General features: G+C 37.3%; 1 protein-coding gene across 6 annotated transcripts in view; it reads left to right on the top strand.

Annotated features, from left to right (window-relative positions):
• The window catches only part of tnr (tenascin R (restrictin, janusin)), a 167,287-nt gene that overhangs the window by 94,627 nt on the left and 49,941 nt on the right, over positions 1–22,719 (top strand). For all 6 annotated transcript variants that reach the window (XM_028021451.1, XM_028021450.1, XM_028021449.1 and 3 more), the window contains 8 exons: positions 946–1,156; positions 1,290–1,390; positions 2,246–2,408; positions 3,049–3,525; positions 15,394–15,513; positions 15,649–15,792; positions 17,733–17,848; positions 21,461–21,611. In XM_028021451.1, coding sequence (XP_027877252.1) covers positions 946–1,156; positions 1,290–1,390; positions 2,246–2,408; positions 3,049–3,525; positions 15,394–15,513; positions 15,649–15,792; positions 17,733–17,848; positions 21,461–21,611 — 1,483 coding nt within the window. The remainder of the gene's footprint in view (positions 1–945; positions 1,157–1,289; positions 1,391–2,245; positions 2,409–3,048; positions 3,526–15,393; positions 15,514–15,648; positions 15,793–17,732; positions 17,849–21,460; positions 21,612–22,719) is intronic.

Genomic DNA, 22,719 nt, shown 5'->3' with positions numbered 1-22,719 from the left:
AAAGTTCTGCTATCAAACATGTGGAATTTGTTTTTGATAAGGTGCAACCAGACTGGCACACTGTAAAAAAAAAAAAAAAAAAAGAAAACAAACAACTCTAATTTAGGGTAAAATATTGGTAGCTATGGTTGCTAGACTTTTATAGTAAAAATCTTTCGACCACAGCTGTCAATATTTTACCCTAAATTAGAGACGCTTCTCTTTTACAGTGTAGAGTTGCAACCAAAAACATGCAACCCCATCTCAGATCTCAGTATTTAATTCCAGACTTTAATCTAATTTGTAATTGATGGTAAGATTTAAGATTTGTTGTTCATATATATTATTCATCCATCAGCCTGAGCTGAATTGCAAAAAATAGGTTGAACAAAAATCTCAGTCTCTTGCAAGTAGGTGAAGTTGGTGAAGAAGACATACCCCAAAAGACTTTCAGTTGTAATTTCTTGAAAATATGGTTATACGAAGAGTTGATCCAGGTGTCCTTAATGAACATTAACATCACATTTTTCAGAGTTTAAATAGTTTTTAATGCAACTTAAATTAAATTGCAACATAGAAAGGTTAAATAGGGTACTGGGGTACTTTTGCAGATATAGATGATTACTTCTATATGATGAGATCTTGCTACTTATGTATTACAGTTTACTTTTGCAGTCATAAAGCCTAGCTTTTAAACGCAGAACTGTCACCACTGCTTTTTGGAGATTACCGTTTCTCTATTTGAAAATTGTTTTGTCAGTGTTACAGCCAGTAAACACCATTTTTCAGATTTTGCATTTTATTGTCGCCTTGTTTGTTATACCCCGGGGCTCTTTTCTTTGTCGTTACTCCATCATTTTGTAAATGCACTGTCATATGAAGGACAAGAAAAGAGCGAACATACCTAAATCCCCTGAGTCCACAAAACGTGTAATGTTTTTTGTTTCATGTTGTCTCTCGCTCCAGGGTGCTGCACATGCTGCTCCATCAGGAGACAACAAGCTGGTTCGAACCACCAGAGTGAGAAGGCAGATCCCAGAGGGGGATCAGTTTCCCTCTGCTTCTTCAGTCAACCAGACGCTACGAGAGCAGCCTCTTGTCTTTAACCATGTGTACAACATTAACGTGCCAATGGAGTCTCTGTGCTCCGTTGACCTGGATGCATCTGTGGCCCCAGGTGACCATCTCCCCCCCTGATCAGCTGAATATTGTGAAGACTCAATTTAGAGGAATTGTCTAGACATTTTAGAAGCATGTCCAGCATCAGGTTTTATTTAAAACTTTTCAGACATGTTCTTTGAATTGTATAGATTCTCACGCTGAGTTGGGATCCAGACCTCCTGTTGAGGGTCCAGGGGAGCCATCCGGGCCAACAGAATACACAGAGCAGACGCTTGATGCAGAGAGTCAGGTGGCTTTTCTGAACATTATTGTGCACTATTACTTTCAGTAATTTCACATGAAATTATCTAGACACAAGTGTTGTTTTTACCCTAATTAAATCAATCATTTTTATAGCCTTTGCTGTTCAGTTGGGTCCAGTGTAGGGAGTCTATTTGGATTTCTCATGTCTGTTTGCTCTTATTACACAACAAAAACAATATGTTTATTACTGACATAATAAACAGTTATAATTTATAAACAATCTTTATAAAATTGTAATAATAAAACAGCCTATTGTCTGGAACCTGGGCGGTTTGAACAATCAGTACTCTGCCTTAGCTTGCATTTAAGTTACAGATATCTTCTGCCACTTTCCCTCCTGACCTGTCCCCTCTTCTTGTCCTAAGTCGAATTAACAAAATGCACCAGCATAGCATTTTTTGATTAGTCTGCATTGCTTTATGTATATTTTGCACATTGTCTGAGAGTGTTGCTGGTGGGGAGAAACCTTACAGTAAGCTAAAACTAAAAAATAAATAAATAAATTGTAAATAGCAAAACTGTATGTGGACTGTTGCTTATAAAATTCACTCGCAGTAAACATTGTGCTAGTATCAGTATTTGACCATAGAAAGCAAAGCAGTTGCAAGCCTTTGACTTTATGTATGCGTGTTTGATGGGTAAGATAAGATTCAAGAAATAGCAGCAGCTGCATCAGAGGGCCCAAAATTTCTGGTATACTGATCATAATCTTATACTTAACCAGAAGTCTAAAACCTCAATTCTTCAAACATGAACAAACTCAAGAGAACATTTGAAATAGATGATTTTATTGCCTTGTGAATGCTGTGAAATTCAAACCGAACTGTTGCTCCTTGCTTAGGTGACGTTTACGCACCGCATCAACATACCAAAAGCAGCATGCAGTTGTCCAGCAATAACCACAATCCAGCAACTTGCCACCAGAGTGGAGATGCTGGAGAGAGAGGTGTCCATGCTCAGAGCTCAGTGTGGATCTGGATGCTGTGGGGAAGGCTCTGCCATGGGTGAGTTCTGTCGTTTCCTGACAACAACGCATTTAAATAAAGATAAATTTTTTTGTGTTCTTTATGTAGAAAGAACGAAAAATTGAACAGATTAACAAAAACAGGCAAACAAAAAATAAACAAGTATGCCAAGCAGAAAACATGAGGCAGACAACACGATATTATTGATTCTGATTGGCATTTTCTTTTTACCTGCTCTGTGGAGAAAGGGTATAGAGAAATCTCTGACAGTTCTGTCACCATGTTATGAGAAGACCATCGTGGACAGAGCCACAAAATAAATGATGGTTAAAGTATCTGCTCCAATGACACCATCACCCATTTCAACTACTCTCTGAAAACGCTCCATCTCCATGGTGAGAAAATGATTTTCTCTAGCAGTCATGATCAGAATCAGAAAGAGGATGACACACGCAGCCGAGGAGGATGGTTGCTGGAATAATCTAATTGAAGCAACTGTATATTTATATCTCCTGACAGCTGTTTTCTAGTCTGTGTTTGCAATTGTCTTATTAAACACAAAGCCTTTGACTTTGGAATGAATTTAACACATTTTATTCAACATGTAATGTTTTCTTGTTGGAGAAGGTATCAACTGGAACCATTTTGTAAAGCAGACCATGTCCACTTTTTGTTTTAGGTCGCGTGGACTTTGTCCCAGGTTGCAGCAGCCATGGGAGCTTCAGCTTTGATCTGTGTGGCTGCATCTGCGAGGAAGGCTGGGGCGGCAAAAACTGCTCAGAGCCTCGCTGCCCAAATGACTGCTCTGGTCAGGGGGTGTGCATCGAAGGGGAGTGTGTGTGTGATCGGGACTTTGGAGGCGACAACTGTTCAGAGCCACGATGCCCCTCAGACTGCTCAGGCAGAGGCCTGTGTATTGATGGGGAATGCATGTGCGAGGAGTCCTTCACAGGCGAAGACTGCATGGTTGGACGGTGTCTCAACGACTGCTCAGATCAGGGGATGTGTGTCAATGGGACATGCCAGTGCCGCCCCGGCTATGTGGGAGAAGACTGTTCATTGGTCTACTGCGCCAACAACTGTAGCAAGAAGGGAGTCTGCAAGGAGGGTTTCTGTGTCTGCCAGGATGGCTTTGCTGGAGATGATTGTAACTCAGGTAAGCTAACTTTTTTTTTTTTACCCTAAGAAGTTTATTGGTATATGTGATTTAACCATGTGAAGCAAAAACTTTCCTCAAAAGAGTACTTATTCATTAATAAAGATCTGAAAGATTAAATGCTTGAGAACAAAAACACTATTTAAAAAAAACAAGGCATTGTTGTAATCCTGAGAGCTGTGTATGTGAAAGTGGATGCAAAAGGCAACAGAATCACCCATGGTTTTTTGTTGCAGTTATTCCTTTCAGTATCATCATTTGAAGCTCCTGACAAAAATCTCAGCACTCTGATTAAATCAGTGTTAGATTTGTTGTTGAATGCTTTACAGATGATTATTTGTAAAAATTATTGAAAAGACAAATGTTTCTTTACAGAAACAAAAAACACTTCAATGGTTGTTGGAATGCCCAAACCTTTTCAGTACAAGCCCTAATTCTAAAAATTTGTTATATGCAAAGTATTAAGATTTTATATGCCTAAATATACCAGGTTTTACCATGAGTGTTCAGTTTTTCTTCAGTTGGAGTTGTCGAGAAGGCAAAAGAAACAATATAAAAATACTTCTTTTGTTATAAGTGAAGTCAGTGACTGAAGCTTACAGGTGTTTTAACTAACTTTCTTTACTGACGTGGCTTAATTAATCGTTTGACATTTTAAATATAATTGGCTAGAAAACCAATAGATATCATACAAGAGTGGGTGACCAAGAAAAAAGGAAAACTAAATTGAAAAGACTCACAATTTAAAGAGATTAATTTATCATAAAAATGTTTTGAATTGATACCATGTGTATCGATTTGGAAAGTAGTCGAGAATTGTTTTTAAAGATCTGAGCCCATGAGCCATGCTTTTTAGTCTTGAATTTATCAGTCTTCTCAATATTCCAGTGTTTAGCTCACCAAAAAGAAGAGAAATATCTGAATAATGCCGCTTTTCTCTTTTAAGTGAGCTCTTACCTTTAGCCTCACTAGTACTGCACAAAGTAAAATCTATTCAGATCATGTTGCACTAGAAAAATAGCAGTTTCAATTATTTTGAATGAATGAATGATTTTGGCCTTTGCTCTGTTGTTGATTATTTAAATTTACAGTGTAGGTAGAATTTTATTTCTTAAACTTTAATCTTGTTTGTGACTATGATAAGAGATTTGAAGATCTTAGCATGCCTCAAGTTTAAAAAATATATTTCCATTAACATCTATTGAATTAATTTCTCAGAAAAACAGAGAAAAAACCTACTGTGTTTTGTGTTTTATGCAGAAAGAAAGAAAAATTTAACAGATTAACAAAAACAAACAAACAGACAAAAAATAAACAAGTATGCCAAGCAGAAAACATGAGGCAGACAACACAATATTATTGACGATATAAACAGATATAAACAGATTCCACAAGCTTGAGGTGGGAAGATTACAGACTTCAGCTCCACCATTGTTAGCATATACTGTATGTAGGGCTGTGAAATAAACCTTTTTGTGCTGCAAATGCAAGTAGTGGGGGTGCATGACTTGCTGGACAGCAGAAGGTCTAACGATGTTCATTTGTCAAAAGTCACATTCATCTGGGGAGCCAACTGTCACATTAACTGCAGCTGAGACAGTTTCTGAGCTGTGCTTGCCTTTGTTCAAAGCCAGGCCTCAGTGCCAAAATATCACATCCTCCTCTGCCATTTGAGTTACCTGTCAACAAAATGATGGATGGGGACAGATAGGGGAGCAAGCGATAAAAAAATCAGGAAGGGAAAATGGTATTTCTAAGGCTGATTCATCCATTCCATTTCCCCTTATTTAATATCTATACCAAGTGAGAGGGACGGATTACTTTTTTTTTTTTTTTGTAATTAGCCACTGCTTGTAGGGGTGAGTTTGTTGAATACAAAACGTGGCAGTTCAATAACCAGAGGAGCACAGGGTGACAGGCTTAAGTGTTTCATGTTATCAGGAACCGAAGAAAAACGGCAGGCATTTTTTCTTCAATTATGGTGGCCTATATTCTCTCAGTATTTGAAATAATGGAGACTGTTGAATTTAAATTGGATATTTTTAGTCATGGGGTCAGAAACTGCACATACATTTTTATGTGAAAATTTTGTGTACCCATTCTTCTGGAGAAAAATAGCACTGGGTACCTAGGTAAAAGGCATTCCCCAGTTTTTCAATGACATCTTGTAAAAAAGGGTATAGGCATGTAATAGTTTTATTTATTTATTTTTTAAATCATAAGCCCTCATCGCACCTGTAAATACCTATTAAAAAATTGAGCCTTGCTTGTTTGTGTTTCTCTATAAAGAAAATGAACACCGGGAAAAAAATGAGTTGTGCTCAAGCTAATTATTTTGAGTAAACATGAGGGAGAAATGACTTGAGAGAGTAGTTATTGATTTATTTACTAATGGGATCAGCACACTTGTACTAATACATGGCACAGATTAAAAATCTAGCATTTTATTGGTTGAAATAATAATAATAGAACAATGTCTTTAGCTGCTTCTGTTCTACTCAGCTAAGAATCCATGTAAGTAGACTTTAACAGGTCATGCAGCAAATCTCATGCTAAGAATGACTAGAATCATAGCATATTGTGAAACAAAGAGGGGAAGGGAAGCTTCTCCAATCCAAAGACAATGTGTGCAAAGGGATGTGAAACCAGATTTAAGTGAAATGTATATTGAAAAAGTAAAGAAATTAGCAAAAAGTGAAAGAGAAGCATAATCTGGCTGTATTTTAGCAATATTGGAGACTGCAGAGTGCAGAATTTGAAAAATGAAACTAATCATCAGAGCTCTACGTCAGAACTTATTCTAGAAATGTGTTTCCATCTCTCCTTTAGCTCTGTATCTCCTTTTTTGGAAAAGCCAAGAACCACTTCAACAGAGCGTAAAAACGTTTTTGCAAAACTGAGGAAATTATTTCAAGTTTTGGCATTTTCATCAACTTGAACATGATACTTCAAAATGCGCATAAACAATGTTTATAGAAACATAAACTTTAATTAAACCACACAGCTCTGTTTTTCAAGACTGGGAGAATGGATATGAACACTATTGCATTTCAGCTGACAACAGAACACTTGTCTTTTCCAGAAGCATTATACAGCACATACAGCTGTAAATCCAGGAGACATTATTAGCTTGTCTTCTAATAACGAAGAGGGTAGAGCTCCACTCGGGTTGCTAGGTGAAGGGCTGGGCTCTATTGGGGTTGCAAGTGAGGGACAATGCCTGTCAATTGAGGTTTTTTTAAAAAGCTCATTTTCATGACACTGACTAAACATGAACTTATTGCCAAAAAACGGCAGTGTTTTTATTTGTTTTAGTACTTTGTTTCAGCAGTAGAGACCTGAATGGAAACACAAAAACTTGAAAGGCTCCCTCTGAATGAAATATATTTAATTTAGATTATATAAAAAATAAACTATAGAGGAGGATAAACCGGGAAATTACAAAAAAACCTAAAAACTTGGCAAACAGTAAAAGATGTTTTGTATAATTTTGTTATGAAGCTCACCCTTTAGTTGAGATCCCATCCAAAAAGTCTTATTTCAATTTATTTATTTTTTACACTGTCATTATTATTTTTTTAAACTTTTTTCTGCTGTAGGATGTTATGATATCTGGTCTTTAAACCACATTTTATTAAATGTGAGCCAGTAAAGGAAGCCATGCAACATCAAACCTCTCTGCCGGATCTGCTTCTTGTATAACTGTGTATGTGTCTCTATGCTCCTAAACTGTAGGCTTAACCTGCTGTTCTCTTTAATCAGTAAGGAGAGGTTGAGAAGAGGGAAAGATGTGGATGTTACTGGGCCAGGAAGGGGATGAGAGCCGGGGCTAATTTGTGTATTCGCAGATGGCAGCATACTAAATGAAGCAAAAATGTAAGAGTATCATCTAAGATGTTTTGAGACATGAAAATATTAATATATCATATCAATGAAGAGAGATTTTTCTCAGGGTTTAATCAGAGTGTGAAGGCAGAATTACATATGAGCTGACATTTATGCAGGCAACCCATCTGAGAACATATTATTCACCAGTAATTTTATTAGATTCACCTTGATAGGGTTGGAGCCACATTTTGCCTGCAAGTCCATGATGCAAATCTCCTGTTCCACAATATCCCAAAGGTGCTCTACTGGATTTTGGTCCGGCGACTGTGTGGAGGTCTTTGAAATCATTGTTGTTACTGTTTACTGTTCAACAAACACATCTGAGATTAGAAAGAAGACACACTGCATGTGTTTATTAATTTGTTTACTCTACCGTATCCCACAATGCAATGCAAACCTTGTTACAGATAGATTTTTGACTCAAGCTTTGTGCATTGACCTGGTAGGTGTGTTGCATCAGGATCAGATTGCATTCACTCCCAATACGAACTGATCTAGAGTCTGTTTGCAACTGTCCCAAAACTGGTGCAAGGAGGTGGTATGGGGATCCCCGTCTTAGTGTGATTGTTCTGTTCACATCTACAAAAACGCACCAAGGTCGGAATGAACCAGAATTTGTTTTAAGCAGACTAAACATGTTAATTGTGATAACGCCTTGAATGTATTTGGTTTAGACTAAAACTATACCTTCTGTCAAAATGATGTCTAAACCCTTAAAAGGTTCCTCCTATTGTGATAAACACTTAAATAGTTTTTGTGTAGCAATCTACCAAAACTGACATGCATGTATTGATTCCTGTATTTGAATCTCTGTTTTAATAGCATTTAGTTAAAATACCCTTTGCTAAGTCATACTGTTTTTGATCTCCAAGCACTGTCTATACTTGGAATGGCGATGGTGGCTCAGAAAGTTGGAGTTTGTCCTGTAATTTGTGACTTGCTGGTTCCAGTCCCCGCTCTGTCCTTGAGAAAGACGATTCACTCACCTTGGCTGCTGGTGGTGGTCAGCAGCCACCACCAGCGCTGATGGTGGGGGCTGCCATCAGCTCTGGCTCCAGCCTCGCTTCTGTCAAACTGCCCCAAAACATTTGTGGCGACAAACCAAAAGCTTACCACCATCATGTGAATGTGAATGGGAGAATATAGTGTGAAGCGCTTTGTAGTCCTCTGACTTGTTAAAATACAAGTCATTTTACAGGCCTGCGTGATTATGCTTAATCATCAGAACCTTATGTTCATGTTGATACAGAATTTTATTCTATCAAGACATTAGCTTCACCTACCTGTATTTTGTTGGCGTGAAAGACTTACTGCCCATTGAGTTGTGACAGGGTCAAGTCTCTGCAGAGTGGTGGGGACAATAGCTGCTGATTTCTTTTTCCTGTAGCAAAAGTTCCACCTCATCCACTCCATTTTCTCAGGACTGGACAAGAGCCAAAATTATGATGGTCAAAAGAATAGCTGTAGTTCCAGGCTTGATTCTTATCCCAATTTTCTTTTCCTCCTTGGCCTCTGCTTGTGTTAACATTATTTGTGCTGCTTAACTAAAAAAGAAGTATTTTTAAATGTTTCATGCAATAAAGGTGTTGCTGTAACTAGGGATTAGTGGTTTTAAGCAACAGCACTACTTATAAAAACCCTTTTTATTTTATTAATTATTGTATTTTTATCTCACACATGGAAAAGCTGAAAAGGACTGGATAGCGGTGCATTTTACAATGCATTCATTTTTTCATTTACATATACAGTACTGATTGTTAAAAGTAAAAATAAATGTGAGTGCAGCAACAGATTGTTTCTCTAAGTTGCAATATTGTAATTATGAGAAGATTAATTTTAAACTTATCAGAGAAATAAATTAACATTAATCATGTGCATTGTAACAACAGCTACTGTTAAAAAAAATGTTTTAAACTACTTCCTATTTTTATATGCGGGTGGCATATAATATTTTCCATATTTTCTGAAACAGTTGTTGTACTTTAGTGTTTCAGATCATCAAATTAACATTAACATTAGATAAAAATGTTTAAAAAAATTTAAATGATGATTTCCTTCTCTCAGGTGGAAAAAAGCTATAGGAAGACACTAACTTTCTTTCTCAGGTTATGTTTGTCTGATATTGAAATTTATTTGACAATTTGAAACACTTGTGTGTGACAAACATGCAAAAATAAAAGAAATCCGTAAGGGAGCAAAACCTTCTCAGACCACCGCATAAAGGTCTTAACTCAATCAGGTAATAGAAGTTAATTACACAATGGAGCCTCTGATGATGGAATGACCTTTGTTGTTAGGTTCATTCTTTCTGCTGATTACACCTAATGAGACTCAGGAGTTATCACAAGATGCTGAAATGACCTTCAGTCTATCGCTCTTTTGAATTTAATCACAAAAGACGCAATTTGGATAAACGGTGCCGATTTCTTTTTATACTAAAGTAAAACATTAAGAACTGTAATAAATTAAAAGGCATAATATTGTGTAACTCCACCTTTATATAACATATAATTGATCAACTGTGGGCTGCACAGTGGCGCAGTTGGTAGCACTGTTGCCTTGCAGCAAGAAGGTCCTGGGTTCGATTCCCGGCCGGGGTCTTTCTGCATGGAGTTTGCATGTTCTCCCTGTGCGTGCGTGGGTTCTCTCCGGGTACTCCGGCTTCCTCCCACAGTCCAAAAACATGACTGTCAGGTCAATTGGTTTCTCTAAATTCTCCCTAGGTGTGAGTGTGTGTGTGCATGGTTGTTTGTCCTGTATGTCTCTGTGTTGCCCTGCGACAGGCTGGCGACCTGTCCAAGGTGTACCCCGCCTCTCGCCCGGAACGTAGCTGGAGATGGGCACCGGCAACCCTCCCGACCCCATTAGGGACAAGGGTGAACGGAAAATGGATGGATGGATGGATGTTTCTGGTGGCTTTCCCATTACACTGCTTGTGGTGTATTTATTTACTGTCTTTGCTGGTATGTTGAAACCTTTCTTGCACCTGTATCATATTCAAATATTAATAAAGGCTCAATGATGTTTGTGAATATTGCATTACTCTTTATAGAAAATGTACAAAGTTTAGCTTCAGGACAAATTTTACATTCACAGGAACTCTGCTCCTGTCTTTCATCTTGATTTATGTCTTTATTTTTGAGTGAATGACTCACTTTGCCTGGAGGCTGACCTTATTTCATCACTGTTCGTCTTTCCTCTGGACTTCTGTTGCTTCCCCTTGGATTTTTATTTTCTTCCTGTACCCAACCAAGTTGAGTTGGGCTGCTGAAATAAATCTTGTTGCAAATGTTGGAGAAGTTGTCCACACTGCTTTAAAATAAACAAGCTGCTGCACAGCATGTGCCCATCTGTCAGGCACGTGGGAAAGCAGTTGAAATAGCTTCTGAAATGTCCCAAGAATTCCCAGAGGAGGCCTTATTGCATGGTGTCATGTGTTGCAGAGGTGAAAGGTTGTTTATCACACCATTACACTCATTGGCCCCTTACCTGTGTCTGCTTCACGCTTCTTGTCTTTATCACTCACTTGATCATCTTTCAGGATTAATTATTTACTCCTCTCACGCACACTCTCCATCCACTTTTCCTAGTCTACTCTGTCCTCTGTGTGTCTCTGACTTGAACTGTTCATGTTCACTGAAGGACTTCCTGTGTACGTCCTTCACTTGTCTCCCCAGCCTCGCTTTTGTTCATTGTGGCAGGGGAAGCTGTAAACACTCCTGCATATGCCTCCACATTTACATTCGTAGCTGTCGGTCTGGTTTATGGCTAGAAAATCTTGCCTCTCACTACAAGTGCAAAGGTCTTTTACTTGTGGGAATGTTCAGTATCAGTAAAGTGGTGAAATGAAAGATATTTAGCAAGCAATGTGAAGTGCCTTTAATTACGACAATGTTTATGCTCTCTTTTATTGGAGGCTTCTGAATGTGTGCTGAATCTGGCACAGAAGTCGAGAGTAGCCAAACAAATGTGGCCTTTGATTTCATTTTGTGTTATGAGTGATTGAAACTGAGCCAGTGAGCTGCTGCAGCCGAGTGTTTATCAGGCATCGCTAATGTTTTTTTGTGCTAATTTAAAGTGTGGAGACCTGCTTTGGGCTAAGCCATTAATGCACATAGCATTTACATTTATTGTATTCACAAATCTTATTTGCTACAGGATCTGATGTGTTCGAAAGCTTTACAACCCTCATTTACAGCAATTTATTTATTTATGTTTTCTAGTCAGATGTATTGAGAGTGGTTTGACTGATCAATCATAATATGTACTGTACAAAAAGGCTATTACACAAAAGTGCATTTAGAAAAATGAGCTTGCTTTTTCTCTCATCATTAGCTGTTATGACAAAAGGAACTAGACTGGAAGGAGAAGAATTTTATCTATGAGTGGTTTTAATATTTCAGCATAGTGTCAGTGTCCGATGTACTCATTGTTCACTTATTTTAATACTGAAACAAGTTGAGAGGGGAGAAAAACTGTCTATATGTGAAAACACTCAATGAATACTTAAATAGATTACATCGTGTTCAATGATTCTGAGTAACATTACTTTTGCTGTTAGACAGATGAACGCCTTCAGGTGAAGCTTTACACAGTTTTGATGTTTGAATTAGCTCATTATTTTTACTGAAAAAAAAGATTGTTTACATGGTAAATAGAGGCAAATTGGAAATGGTGATATACAACACTTCCAAGACAAAGGAACTGGTCATTGACTTCAGGAGGGACAGAGGACCAGTTCTGATAGGAGGGGAGGAAGTGGAGGTCATGTAGACTTAAAACAGTGATGGCATAGTTACTTTGAAAAAGTAACTTTAGTCGGATTACTGATTACTCCTAGAAAAAGTAATTTAGATTACTGATTACTTGAGTTGGACAGTAACTAAGTTACATTAACAGTAACTTTTTAGTTACTTTCAGCAGCTGCTAACAGCAATGCTCCACCACCTGTGAAAATTGCATTGAGCTTTGCCAAACCTTAACCTTGCTAGTTATTTTACAATGGTAATGTCAACAATGTGTCTCCACTTATATGGTTGAACTGAAGGGGAGATTGTTAATGGTTACAACAGTACAAAAAAAAAAACTTTTGTAATTTGTGTGTGTTTTTCTGTGTTCCAGTATTGTCTGCCGCTCCACAACTCAGATGTCCCGCTGCACAGATTTGTGACACTTATCTTAATATCAATAATTATAACGGCGTTTAGTTGCACAACTTTACGGACTCGTTCATTCGTGGCTGTTTTCACGTTTTACTGCACTGTTCATATTAGTCTCGATGTTTGCAGTTTGTTGTAGCACAACTCAGTGCTCGACGTCATTCACAGGTAATATATTAGCTTGACATTAACAAAGACACAGCGGGATGGATCATCAGGGAAATGATAAACAGGGACAGCCTGACAAAAACTAACTGGGTGTCAGACAAATTCTGGGTTTTATGTCTGCTTATTTGCAAGGCCAAAAACCGCAACCCGCGACTCATTAAATCTACAAGCGACTTTAGGAAGAAAAAAATAAATAAAAAAAGCCCAAAGCTGCTTATAATAATCTAACTTGGAGAGCGAAACTCAAAATAGTTCCTGTTTCATCAGCAACAAAATGCGCATCTCCCTCTATCCTCCATTGTTTACATTTCTGTCGCTGCTGATACTGTCACATAGAAACGACAATCACTCCCCAAGACACGTAAAGGAAATAAAATTAAATTACAAAAGAAAATAGTAACGCAAAGTGATTTCGATAAGTAACTGTAATCCGACTACTGGATTTGAAATAGCAAATAGATTACTTGTTACTGAAAAAAGTGATCTGACTTCACTGCCTATAAATATCTTGGCCTGTGGCTGGATAACAAGCTGGACTGGACAAGCAACACCAAGCAGCTTTATAAGAAGGCTCAGACCAAGATGTACTACCTGAGGAGGCTGAGATCTTTTAACATCTGTGGAAAGCTACTGGGGTTATTTTACCAGTCTATTGTCGCCAACAACCTGTTATATGCTGTGGTGTGCTGGGGTGGAAGCATCTCTAAGGCAGACGTTTTCAAGCTGGAGAAGCAAATCAGGAGGGCCGGCTCAGTGGTTGGCACAAGGCTGGACTCTCTGGCAGCAGTGGCAGAGAGAAGAACATTACTGAAACTTGAAGCTGTTATGGACAACACCAGCCACCCTCTGCACACTGTCATCAGCAGCCAGGAAAGCAGAATCAGTGGGAGACTGCTTCTTCTAAAGTGCTGGACCAACAGACTAAGGAACTCCTTTGTCCCTCATGCAAAGAAACTCTTCAACTCCTCACTGGAGGTTGGAAGGAGGGCTAACAGGAGTACAATAAAAATTGAGGGACTATAGAATGTTAATGTTAAAAAAAAAGTTAATGTAAAAAAATATTGAGTATTTTATGTATTAGTGAAGTGTGGGAGACTGAACTACAATTCCCCTGAGGATAAATCCTAAAGGGATGAATAAAGTTTCTTTCTTTTTATCTATCTATCTATCTATCTATCTATCTATCTATCTATCTATCTATCTATCTATCTATCTATCTATCTATCTATCTATCTATCTATCTATCTATCTATCTATCTATCTATCTATCTATCTATCTATCTATCTATCATGTAAAACACATGCTACTGAGTGTAAGTGAAATAAAAGGAAAAGCAGTTCTTTACATATGTCATTATCACTACGTGTTTCTATCAGGCCCTTTACTGATTGTGCGCCAATCATATGTGTGGACAAAAAAAAGAAAAAAAAATGTCCTAAAGACTACTCAATGCAAGCATTTTAATAGTTCATAAAATAACCTATCCATTAACTGCAATGGCATTGTTGACACTGAAGTTCTTTAAGATGGTACAAATGAGTTTTCCTTTTGAACTAACGTTCAGCTTCAGTCTGTGGGATCAGCTAATGTGGACTTATAATAACACAGAGTTTCATTTTGAAGGAAAGTTAAAACGTTAGAAAAGATTCTCATATATCCAGAACATAATAACCATAACACTTAAATAGAAGAGACCTAGACTTTTTTGAATATTGGTTGGGAATATCAGGTTTTTAAAATGTCACACTAATGGGTCAATTAAGGTTGTTCTGACTTGTCCTGAATGCCTTTAAGAAGAAGGAAACATCCAGTTTTCTTTTATCCAAGCACTTAGAACAGTTTTTAGCTGTCATTTAACTCTTTTTCAACTTCTAGTGTTCTCTGGCCAGATTTTCTACTTATAAGATAGTCACCTCATAAAAAAATATTAGGCATGCAATTAACACCCACTTGTTCAAATCCTGCAGTTGCCAGCAGTTATCTTGTTTTTTTAAGGTTTTATTGGCTCTAGTGGCCTTTATTTGATAGTTAATTGACAGGAAAGTGGGTCATGAGAGAAGGGGAAGACATGCAGCAAAGGTCGCCAGGCCAGGAATTGAACCTGCGACAGCCGCGTAACGGACTAAGGCCTCCATATGTGTGTTGTGCTTAACCCCTGCGCCACCACAGCACATCCCGCCAGCAGTTATCTTATTGGTTTTTTTTATTACTTAATCCCAAAATTCTTTATTGTCTGTCTTCCTTATTTTTTGACGATGTGTGGAGATAGTCCGGAGAGCAGTAGTGTGTGAATTTGTGGTATAGCTTTAAACATGCCTCATGCATGTGACGGTATTTTCTTAAACCTCTGGCAAACAATTTGCAGATTGTGAAAGTGTTAAAAAGAAAGTAATGTAATGCACATATTGGCCTGCTTATGCCATACATTTATTTTTCATGGACTAACTTGCTCAAAAAACAAGGATGTGACTGAGTCTGGTTTTGTTTTCAATTACAAAGATAACAGATTTATTTAAAATTAAAAGGTTTTTTTTCTTACACTTGCAGTCTTTAAGACTTTTTTAACTTTATGGATTCTTATAGTTTGAAGGTTTAATCTTTGGTAAAGCACAAGAATAATTTTGGGGGGGTTTTGTGTGTTTGTTTCAATAGTGGCACCTGCCATGAATTTAAATGCACGTGGAGTTACAGATCGTACTATCGAGCTGGAGTGGGAAGGGTCCATTATGGTGACAGATTTCTTAGTGACCTACACCCCAAGCAGCCCTGGAGGTAAGGAGAGAACTCTCTTTAATCTAGAAAAAAAAACAAAAAAAAAACATTTCAAACATCTGTTGTGTCATAATGCCTTGCAAAAACAACGGGGGATAAAAGTGCATCACCTTGTCATTTTTTTGCTTCTGTCAGGTGTGCAGCTAGAAATGAGGCTCCCAGGAAACACAACATCTTGGATTATCACAGGTCTTGAAGCAGGCATAGAGTACAACATCAATGTGTTTGCTGTCATCAACAACTCAATCAGCGTTCCCTCCAGTCTCACTGTTTGGACGTGTAAGTTTTGTTCTGTACTTTGTTTATATCTTCAAAAAAAACATCACCTGGCAGTTGATGGAGTTCATGTGTTTAGTCCCAGACCTAATGTACTTTTCCTTTTTTATAGAGGTTTTCCATTAATACATTCTGACAGTCTCATGTCAGTTATATAAATGCATTTACACCTCCCTTTAAAAAAAACGAAAATACTTCCAATTTGTTCAAGATCACGACCTGCTTGTTTATGCTGTCTGGCTGTGATATAACCTGTAAAAACTGCTCAGTGTCACACACACGCTGGCAGGTGTTAATGGCAAGCCAGCGGATCTGCTGGGGAGGCATGCCAGTTGTTTTCATGCCTACTAAGAGCGCAGACTTATCAACCCCCTAAGTAAGTAATAGCCTATTCATTATTGCAGCTGATGTGTGGCTGCACAAACATATTTCCATTAGTCCCATCAAGGCTGCTAAAATCATCCTCAATTTCACAGATAAGTGAATTTTATTTCAGTTATGGTAAAATTTTGAGTAATAAAGTCAATTTAGAATAATTAAACTTGATGGAACCGTTTTTCAGTGAGGATGTGATATATTGGGTTGTCTTCTTGAAATAGCATTATAAAACAGAGAATTTGATTATCCATCGAGATGTTTAGAGCATAGCTGCTGGTGAACAAGGCATTTTAATATCTTCCAGAAATACTGTGTGCTGGTGAGTAATGATTATATATTTTGTTTACTGAATTTATAGTGCAGATTATGTATTTATACAACAAAATGATCATAGATTATTGTGTAGGAAGTATAGAATCTTAAAGTATTCATGCCCTGGAACACTTTCAAAATTTGTCACATTAACTACCAAAAGATTTAATATGTTTTACAGGTATTTCATAAGACAAACCAATAAAAATTATTCCAAAAATATTTAAGAGATAATTATAATTCTGAAATGTGTAGTGTGCACTCAGCTCCTTTACAAGTAAAGCCTTGGGTAAAATTAAGCTCAACCAGTTCCCTTCAGAAACCACCAAGTCATTTAATAGTCATTTTGTGTATAATTTAAACTCAATAAAAAAATCTAAATTAGTTTTTTTGTGAAAACTATAAAAGTTAGGTTAGGTTCTAAAACAATATTACAAGATTTGAACATTTCACAGAACACTCATCAATTCATTGTCTGAAAGTGTATAGTATGACTGTAAACGTAACCTAAACTGAAAGTCTAGGTAAGGAGATCACTGTGAAACACTACCCTACTACTGCAATGGTGCTTTCGTTCTGAAGGCCAGGAACATTAGTCAAAGTTTAGGAGATGATGAGTACAAAACAACAAGCAAGTCCAATAGTTAGCTGATTTTGATTTTTAGCATTTTAATGTGCAAGAAATTGTAGTTCATGCATCGACCTAAATCCAATTGACTACCTAAAAGCACTTCATCCAATTTGACCAAATATGAACTATTTTGCAATAAAAAATTATTTTAAAATGTTATACTCCAGATGTTTAAAGCTTCTGTAGACATGCAGTGGATCACTACCTTTTTGCGGTTCAGTATTTGCAGATTAACCTGTTTGTTGATTTTTTTATGGATTGTGACTCCAAGTTATCTGCGGAAAGTTGCCGATCTAAGGAATATTTTGTGTATATATCTAAACTATTCAAAAGAAAATGCAATTTGTGAAGCTGGAATAACTAGAGAATGGTACTTGACATGCCATTGGTTACCATGTCTGCAACTACAAAACGTACCAGCTGTATTCGGATCCAGACCATGGAACACTTTGATTTTAGTGACATGATTCTGGATTGGAATGGACAAAAAACAATTACACCTTAAGAATAAAGAAAAGCTAAAGTTAACTTAGCCTTATTGATAATCAATCAATCTAAAATGTAGTAAAGTACAAGAATGAAACAGAGTGTTACTAAACAAATGTTTTTTTTATGTATCCAGACCTCTCCAATCCAGATGGATTAGTCTTCAAATTTATCACAGAGACATCAGTGGAAGTCCAATGGCAACCATTTTACTATTCCTTTGATGGATGGGAGATCAGCTTCATCCCCAAGGTAGGTCACAATGTTTCATACTAGGGATGCATAATATTTAGAAAAGAAATGTGATATGCAATCATGTTTGAGAATGTTTTGATGACGCTTTGGATGATTCAATGCATACACAGGACTGCCTTCTACAAGTCTGTTTATGCCATTTATCACAAAAAACCCCTCATAGACTTTATATGAACTGTAATTATTGCAATGAAAGCTAAAAGTCAACACATCACCCTGAATAAAATAGTACAGATAACCTGAATGGTGAACATTCTGAAAGCAGCAAGGTATAATGGTTCCACATGGAATTCTTTACACACCATTTTGCAATGTTCTTGAGGAAAGAAGTTCAGTTTAGAAAAAATTTACACAGAACTTTCATTATCGCTTTAAGTTTAAGTGCCTGCACAACATCAAGCTTGAATGTAATTAAACAACTGGCTTGTGTTAAGGTCATTGGCTGTTAGATGGATAAACAAGCTTACTCCCTTCCCCCTTTTCTTTGTGAAATCATATCAAGGACAGGTTTTGAGCTAAAATGCGAGAAGTACTGTAACCTTATATAGACTCCAAATTCTAATCTCCCCTCTCACAGTAATTGGTTTTCTTCTTTAAGGTGTTCTCAAGAGAGATATCCTCTGTTATGGTCTGGCACCAATCCCCAAATCTGATGCTAAGAGGATTTTTTTGTTTGTTTAGCTTGTTTTTACTGTATTAAAGAAAGAAGTATCATTTCACTGGTTTTAGCCATTCTCCTCTTTTCTGTCTTTCCATAGTTCAATACCTCGTTGGTGTCCATCCCCTGTCAAACAATTTCCCAGATTTCTTAATTATTATACCTTCCATGCATCACTTTTTGCTTGATATCTGTAACTCTTTTCTCTCTATCTACCTTGCATCCTTTTCATTCCACTGTGCATTCCTTTCACTCAATCTTTCCTCACTGTCTCTTTCTACCACCACAGGGGAAATCATATTAAGGGTTGGCAGTCCCACCCCCTGTGGATTTAATCCAGCAGCGGGGATTGTGAATTTTGACAATCTCGTAATAGAAGTAGGCATTAATACTTTGGCCTGTGTAACACAAAATTCTCGAAAGGGGAAATAGAGAAGGGGGCACGGGGGAGAGAAGAGGGAGCTTTGAGACCACCATTGTTAGGAAAAGCAACACTGCAGTGCATGTGAGGAAAACTAAAAACAATTTTGTTGCAGTTTTTGAGCACAGAACATAAATACACAGTACACGTTGTAGGTTGGAGTTAAGGTATAATGATAGGATCATGTACAGTGTGTAAAAACATCCAACAGTAAGAATGTCAGTTTTATAAATTTCATTTTGTAAAAGTATATTATAGTTTTTAGTTTATTATTCTATAATTGTGCGTATTGGATTTATAAAAAATGAAACATAACATGATTCCATGTATTTCTTGCTAAAGCATCTGTTGACACTGAATCATTTTCAAGTAAAATGTAAAGGGAAAGTGTGTTTATTTTGCATCTTTAATTGCATAAAACATATACATCATTTTAAATCTGCTAAGATTACTGATTTTATTTCTGTGTAAATAAAACATTTTTTATGTGTACATGCACAAAAAGTTTGCCTTTAACCTCAGTCTTTCAGAAGCCTTTTGATGGAGGAAGACAGTGGGGGTGGATGGTTTCTCCATTATTTGGCTCACAGCAATACCAAGTGACATTTAAAACATGAGGACCACTCAGAGCATTAAGTGCTCCGCCACAGCAACGGCTCTGTCTCACAATCACAGTGAAAGTCACTGGGTTCTTCTTTTATCCACGCTACTGCTCCCCTGATAGGTTTCATGATATTCTTGCTGCCTGGTGGTGACATACACAAACCAGCAGCACTAAAAACAAAAAGAGAAAAAATACAGTTACTGTGAAGGGGAAAAAGAAAGAGACTCTAATGTTAACCGCTTTTTGGTGCAACTTTTCTACATGAAAAATATTACATATGCGTGGGATTTAGATGGATTGAACTTAGCACTTGGACTCTTTTTCTTAGTTTTTCTCCATATAAAGGCATGCTTCAACTCGAAGCTTATGTTTTGACATCACAGACCAAGTATTCACGAGAAATGAAAAATTACTCAAACTTTCATCCATCGATTTTTCATACATTTTCTGCAATTATACATTTGATCAGGATGCAGTTTGCAAATTGTAGACATAATATGTAGAAAATAATTTATCTTGTTGCATTTTCAAACAACATACTATATTTAAAGTCAAGTCAAGCTTATAGAGCATATTTCAGCATCAACACAGTTCTAAGTGCTCTACATCATAAAAACATCATACAGTCACCAATTGTGAAACAAGTATTAAACATTACATTTTATCAAATGCGAATCATCAAAATCACCAATGCACATCACATATGTTGATCAATTTTACATTTTCTTAGTGTTTCTCCAAACGAAGGTTTTAGCCTTGAGTTAAAGAAACTCAGTTTTAAGATGTTTTGCAGTTTTCTGGAAGTTTGTTCCAGATTTGTGGTGCATATAAGTTGAATGTTTTTTCTCCCTCATGTTTTCCCTCCCGACCCCATTAGGGACAAGGGTGTACAGAAAATGGATGGATGGATGGTTGTCACTAATTTTTATTTCATTATGTTTGGGCCAGCAATGAATTTTTGTAAAACAAGATGAAATACTGTATCTGGGTTTATTTGAGTTAATCAAAACCACAACCTCAAGTTTCCTCTTTGCAAAGTGTTGCAGCAAATAACATAATCATCGGAGCTGCTGTACTCTCACAGCCCGCCCAGGTTCCTGCCCATACTCACACCCAAAATAGTGAGGAACAGATTGCAAAGGAGATGCTCCAAAATAAACTAGACATTAACTAGCTACAGTAAGACTTGGCAGTGGAGAAGGGACTTGAGTAAATAGACAAAAAGAAATCAAATAATATCAAAACATTCATACACTCCTCCACTCTGTGATATGGACAATGATTCTGTTTACATTTTTTGACCTTTATTGTTATTCAGACAATAAAAGTCAGAATATATTATATGAAATATATTTCCATATAATTAAAATACATTTTTAATTATATGATTAATATATTTATTCCAGTTTGATTATGTGTTGCTGATAAACCTAGATTACATTTATGATTAGAAATGTATTTAAAGAAAGTTACTACATCCTTTATGTTCTGCTGTGATGAAAATCATCAAAGTGCAGGTGGTTGGGGTTCTCAGATCAGCAGTAGGTAAAACATCTGTCAGCAGGAAGTGCATTTGCAACATTGACTCTTTGGGAACAGCTGGATGTAGCTGGGGCCTCTGTACTGATGAGTGACAGGACTTTGGAATTGCACAGTCTGCTGCCTCTGCAGAACACGACCTGGAAAAAAAAAATCACTGTTGCACATAGTTTTTTGCTTGGTAATATGGTTTGGGAATTTAATGTGCTAAACCATCCAAAAGTTTAGAGGTAAAAAAACATAGACTGTAGTACATTTTTCTGTATATTTATAGGTTGTGTAAATTGTTTGTAAGAAGTTATTTTTATGTGGACTTCTTCATCTTATGTAATGTCACTGTTGAAATATTATTAACTTACCTCATCACTTTTGTCTATTATTTTAAAGGACAATGATGGCGGCATGACAGCCCAGCTGCCCAGCACCATCACCTCATTTATTCAGAGTGGTCTAAGGCCTGGGGAGGAATATACAGTCAACCTGGTGGCGCTCAGAGAGCAGGGTCGAAGCCAGCCCGTCACTGCTACCTTCACAACCTGTAAGTGTGATAAAGCATGAACTGGAAATTGCAGTGTTTTATGATAGATTATTACACTGATAGTTGCAAAGAACTGGATGCTGACTATCATAGAGCATGACATTTTTCATACATATCCTCCCAATCAAAAGAATGAATAAAAAGTTTAGAGTTTGACGTGTATCTAACACTTGCAGAGTGTTACCGCAGAGAAGAAATGTGACATCTGGGCATATGCATTGAAATATGCACCTGTCAGCCATTGTCGTTAAAACTTAAATGTATGTACTATCATAATTACATTTACCTCACCATTCAGACAAATTGGAAGGAAAAGCAAAGTATATGTTTTGTTGTTAAGCATTCTTTTTTTTCACGTGTCCTGCTGTTAAATTTAAGGTATATCCTATGAAATAGTTCATTGCATACACAAGTAAGGGCAGCTTTGATTTAGAAAATAAGATAGTTGGAGATGACATCATAATTGCTTGCTTAACTTTATTAAATTAGGATTTCATATATCATCAAACTAAACAGGCTGCATTAACAAAAAAATCTATTAAAATTTGTTTTTATTACCTTCAGTCTTTCAGATTATTTGTATGGGTGCATGAGTTTGAATGTCTGTAGGATAGATTTGTGTGTTAGTTTGTCACCTGAAATTGCAAAGACATTACACTGGTGAGTAGAGTAGAAAATTTTAGCACTCATCATTCAAGAGCAGCAAGAGGCAGGCAGCTCCCAGAGGCCACGGCAGCCTCAGGCAGACAGACACCAGGCACCCCCCACCTGCTAGCTTTACCCCCACCACGGAGGCAGGTTGACAGTGAAGCACAGGAGAAGTTGCCCCCAGGGCAGAAAGGTACTGGGAGAGATACGTTAAACCAAACTCCCCTATTGCCCATTGCTATCCCACCTGATTCGACAAAGGACTAAGTACCCCAGCAGGACCCAGCTGAGTTCATACATCCTGTGAACCATAGGCCACCATGCAGAGAACAAATAAGCCCCAACACAAACACCACCACACCAACAAAGCACCCAACCCACTTGACTTGCTCTTGTAATGTTGCCAGAGCCCCCATGGCTGTCCCCACACCAACAGTCCCCACTGAGACAGAGCAGGTGC

This window comes from Xiphophorus couchianus, chromosome 6 (assembly GCF_001444195.1).
Source record: "Xiphophorus couchianus chromosome 6, X_couchianus-1.0, whole genome shotgun sequence".
Lineage (NCBI taxonomy): Eukaryota > Metazoa > Chordata > Actinopteri > Cyprinodontiformes > Poeciliidae > Xiphophorus > Xiphophorus couchianus.
Note: the sequence above shows the minus strand (reverse complement) of the source record. Positions and strands in the feature narration are given on the sequence as shown.